This window comes from Octopus bimaculoides, chromosome 7 (genome assembly GCF_046866305.1).
Source record: "Octopus bimaculoides isolate indiv1 chromosome 7, ASM4686630v1, whole genome shotgun sequence".
NCBI classification, from domain to species: domain Eukaryota; kingdom Metazoa; phylum Mollusca; class Cephalopoda; order Octopoda; family Octopodidae; genus Octopus; species Octopus bimaculoides.
The window spans coordinates 80669167-80674166 of record NC_142934.1 but is presented as its reverse complement, the minus strand read 5'-3'; the positions used below and the strand labels follow the sequence as shown (position 1 = coordinate 80674166).

The 5000-nt window shown below is 32.4% G+C and overlaps 1 protein-coding gene across 5 annotated transcripts in view; it reads right to left on the bottom strand.

The window, feature by feature from the left end:
* Positions 1-5000, bottom strand: part of LOC106881857 (transcription factor AP-2-epsilon) — a 447939-nt gene that overhangs the window by 388641 nt on the left and 54298 nt on the right. Inside the window, exon 1 of one of the 5 annotated variants that reach the window (XM_089355560.1) lies at positions 3849-3923. The exons of the other annotated variants lie outside the window; for them this stretch is intronic. Coding sequence (XP_089211686.1) covers positions 3849-3908 — 60 coding nt within the window. The 5' untranslated portion in view covers positions 3909-3923. Of the gene's footprint in view, positions 1-3848; positions 3924-5000 lie in introns of those variants that run through there. 5 annotated transcript variants of the gene reach the window in all.

The window sequence follows — 5000 nt, the reverse complement described above, 5'->3', positions numbered from 1 at the left end:
TAGTGAAGTTGTCGCCTATTGAAACCGAAACACGTGTCTTCAACTGCCTTCTGTCTTCAGCCTAAAAATCTCTCTTTTATTTTCCTGTCAACTTTGGAGAATTTTTGATTACTCTGATTGCCTTCACTTCTTATATGGAATTGGTCTTAGTTAGCATTTAGCAATTGTGCCACATCGCTCGAAGGAGATAATGTTAATAAATCGAGAATTTATTTGATATGTATTTCTCTCTCTCTCTCATATATATATATATATATATACACATTCATCTATCTATTTATCTATCTGTCTGTCTGGCGATCTTCTCACCTCTCTCTCTCTCTTTCTCCATATATTTGTATATATGTGTGCATGTATCTATTTACATATATATATATATATATATATATATATATATATATATATATATATATACATATATATGCTCATGTCTTATATACATATGAGTACACACACACACATGTATATATGGGATGATGATGATAATGATGACTGGTGTGTATCGTAGTGGTTGGTGGAATTAACGATATCAGTTCTGTTGCTATTTTAATATCTGTGGGTAACAGCAATAGCAGCAGCAGCAGTAAAAAGTAGAAACCGCACCAGCAACTGCAGTGGCATCAACAGCGGTCTGAACAGCTTCTGCTTTTGAAGTTGTGTTTCTATAAGATTTAATCGATTGCTAAACTATTACTATTATTATCATCTTTTTCATCACCCTCGTGATCAACGTCGTCGTTGCCCTACTCTACTTCACCATCATCATCGACATTATTCCTATCGTTATAGGCATCATCATCATCATCATCATCATCATCATCATCATCATTATAGTCATCGTCATCATTATAATTATCATCGTCAGCGTTGTAACAGTCATATCATCATAATTGTCATGATCGTCATTATATTCGTCGTCGCTTTCATCCTTATCATCATCCCTTTCATCATCATCTCTTTGATCCTCATCATTGTGGACGTCACGCTCTTCATTTTATCACCATTCTTATATCCTCAGCAGCAGCAGCACTACTCTTTTACTCTTTTACTTGGTTCAGTTATTTGACTGCGGCCATGCTGGAGCACCGCCTTTAGTCGAGCAAATCAACCCCAGGACTTATTCTTTGTAAGACTACTATTTATTCTATCGATCTATTTTGCCGAATTGCTAAGTTACGGAGACCTAAACACACCACCATCGGTTGTCAAGCGATGTTTGGGTCGGGGAGGGGGGGGGGGGAACACAGACACATAAACATATACACACACATACATACATACACACACACACACACACATATATATATATATATATATATATATATATATATATATATATATATATATATATATATATATACGACTGGCTTCTTTCAGTTTCCATCTACGAAATCCACTCACAATACTTTGGTCGGCCCGAGGCTATAGTAGAAGACACTCGCCCAAGGTGCCACGCAGTGGGAATGAACCCAGAACCATGTAATTGGTAAGCAAGCTACTTACCACACAGATACTCCTGCGCATTTCGTATGACAATGCAACATTTTGCAGAAAACAAAATGCACAATGTGATGCTGATACATTGCATCTCAGAAAATAAACGAGATTATCACAGCTAGATTTCGTATGACTATATTTATTGTGCCACAAATAATATTAAATTACCACTAAGATTATCATTGCTATTCTCATCACATACAAAGAATAAACAGCTAAACAGCTAAAATTGATCTTCTGGTAACGGTAGCCAAAATCTCATAAAACACAGTTTACTGATGAAAACAAGATTTCATTCGATAGTGTTTTTATTTCGTACACAAAAAAAAAAAAAACAAGGTGGTCACAAATGGAATGGGTTAATTGAGTCTTGGAGAATTTTCTAATTTTTTGAGACTAACTATCCGTCTTAAATTGAACTGGTCTTAATTGCCAGATGGCGATTATTTTAATAAATTATTATTATTTTAATGAATCAGGAATGAATGTTATATGGCATTTGCTATAGCTGTATTTGTCTATTTTATCAAGAGCTAACATCTACTGCTAAAGCTGATATCATAATCATCAATGCAACTATACCACCATCTTCAGAATCGCCATGAATGCCTCCACCACCAACACCGCAACTAACACCACTCAGTACCACCAGTGCTATCAACACCATTAGCATCTCTACCATGAACACTACAACCAATACAATCACAACTGTTACAGTATCTCATCGCTATCACCATCACAACAACCACTGCTGCATGTACGTCAAACCGATCAGATGTCTGTGATTCACTGCGTGATTTTGTGCCTACGAACCTTCGAGTAGTAGCGCTATGAGACATTATTTGTTGAATTACAATGTAATCTATCCAATGCATCGAAATTTCTCGTATCTTATTTGAATACACAGGTGTTCGTATTGTTTATACATAAAGGCAATAAAAAGTATGTAGCTTCACAGAGTTCATCTACCCCGTTCATGTGAATATCTCTTCGAAAATCAAAAGAGAAAAGGGATAATTGCAGACAACTACTTCGAAATGTTCAGCTTCTATACCCAGATACTAAATCCTCATTGATACAAATAATAATTGATGCAATTCACTTTGTTAGTAAATAACTATATGACAAAGCTACAGTTTACAGAAAATTAAATCAACCAGCTATCACGCATATGATAATACAACTATTAAGTGGAATAGTAAAAATGTGCAAGACATTTCTCAAGTTCGAATATGACAATGTTTTTGCTATTTGCATTGCAATAATGGAGCTTTGTATCTTTGCAAGAAAGCAGCTCCTTCTGTACAGGAAGATTTCAAATAATCAAAAGTAGAAGAGAACTTACATACATACACACACATGCATGTGTAGGTATAATTGTATTTGCGCTTACAAAAAACCTGTGTTGTTTATGTTACGTCCGTTAGTTTAGTAGTCTCGCAGCTTAGTGATTCGATAAGTAGAAACTATCAAATCCTTACCAGATTGACTAATTAGTGCATATAGCTTATAAGCTAAACTTAAATCTTTGAAGACAATACTAGTCGCAGTTCAATGACTCAAAACCGTAAAAGAACAAACGGGGCAAACAAACACACGCACACACACACACACACACACACACACACACACACACACACACACACACATAAATATGCGTATTATAAACGAACACGTATGTCTGCGTGTGTGCAAAGACAGAGAAAGAAACTCGAAGGGTTAAATATGGCGATAGATGAGCAGGTGGGTCGGTAGACAGTGAAATGTAGACCATGCAGCAGCTATAAAGTATTATAAATATATGTTTATTCTGAACATTCCGTATATCATTAAAATAGATCTAGGGAAAAGGTATCTGAGTTTATTTCTCCTAGTAAAATGGAGATCAAAGTACAAGATAACATACTAAAACTTATAAATAATAATAAAAATTTAAAGTGTAATGTTTGAGTATGCAACTTCAGTGCTCTGTGAGACATACGTGACATATGAACATACACATCTACATATAAACAGGCATACACTTCCAATATTTATATACCTATGCATAATCTTATGAATGGTTGAATATACATACATACATATATATATATATATATATATATATATATATATATATATATATATATATATATATATATATATATATATATATATATACATATATATATATATATATATATATATATATATATATATATATATATATATATATATATATATATATATATATATATATATATATATATTTATATATATAAAATCAAATAATAAGCAACACGGATTTCAAAAGTGATTGCAGTACGCACGTTTCATGCTACTTCAATTTATTTAAGTAATGTGAGCATTACCTTAAATGCAATATGAAGAGCAATCTTCAGCTGCACGAAAAAATGTAGAAAAAAAGACATATTACAAATGTGGCAACATATTAAAACCAAGTGGGAGAGAGCAGAGGAAGAATATATAAGTCCATCTTGACATAGCAGGGTCTATATACACACACACACATATATTCATTCATACACAAACACATGATCATAATGAGCTTGTATGTGTTGAACATACACGCCCACTCGTACCTCAATCTCTCTGTCTCTCTCTTTTCTCTCTCTCCCCCGATATATATATATATATATATGTATATGTATATTTGTGTATATATATATATATATGTATATATATCTATATCTATCTATCTATATATATATATATATATATATATATATATATATATATATATATATATACAGAGACCGACAGAGACAAATCTTTTAATAACATTACAATCTAAAGGAATACGTATAAGGAAAGGATGGAGCAACTACACGCCAGTTCAATCTCCTAGAAATAGTAACCCAAACAACCTCAAATTGTATGCTATGCTTTCCAAACCTTCCAACGTCGCCCGACCTCACCAAAAATAAGGAGACGTTATAAAATGACAAAGCGTAAGAAATTGTATTAGCGATCCGAAACCATTGGGATTTAGATATGATGTTTAACATCTAATGTAGGTTAAACAACTTCATCAGCAGAAAAACACGCTCACACGTGTACGTGTATATAAGTATATATATATATATATATATATATATATATATATATGTCCGTGTGTGTGTGTTTGTGTGAATGGATACACATGTATAGATGTGTATATACACACATATGTACATAAAATAAATATATATAAATATACATATATATATATACACATTCATTCAAAAAATTTGTTTACTTTATTAAAATATTTCCATATTATTTTTTACATTAATTACTAAATATCACTATTCTGTATTGACACTTAGCAAAAAAAAAAAAATTTATATTTTTACGCATATTTAAATTCATACACATGACAAATTGAGCATATGCATGCTTGCGGATATATGCAAGAATACACTGATCCGAAATGCACATATGCATATAAGAGCAAGTACATATGTAAAAACAACGACAAATATAATTACATATCAACACTGAAGTACACAGATATGCGCAGA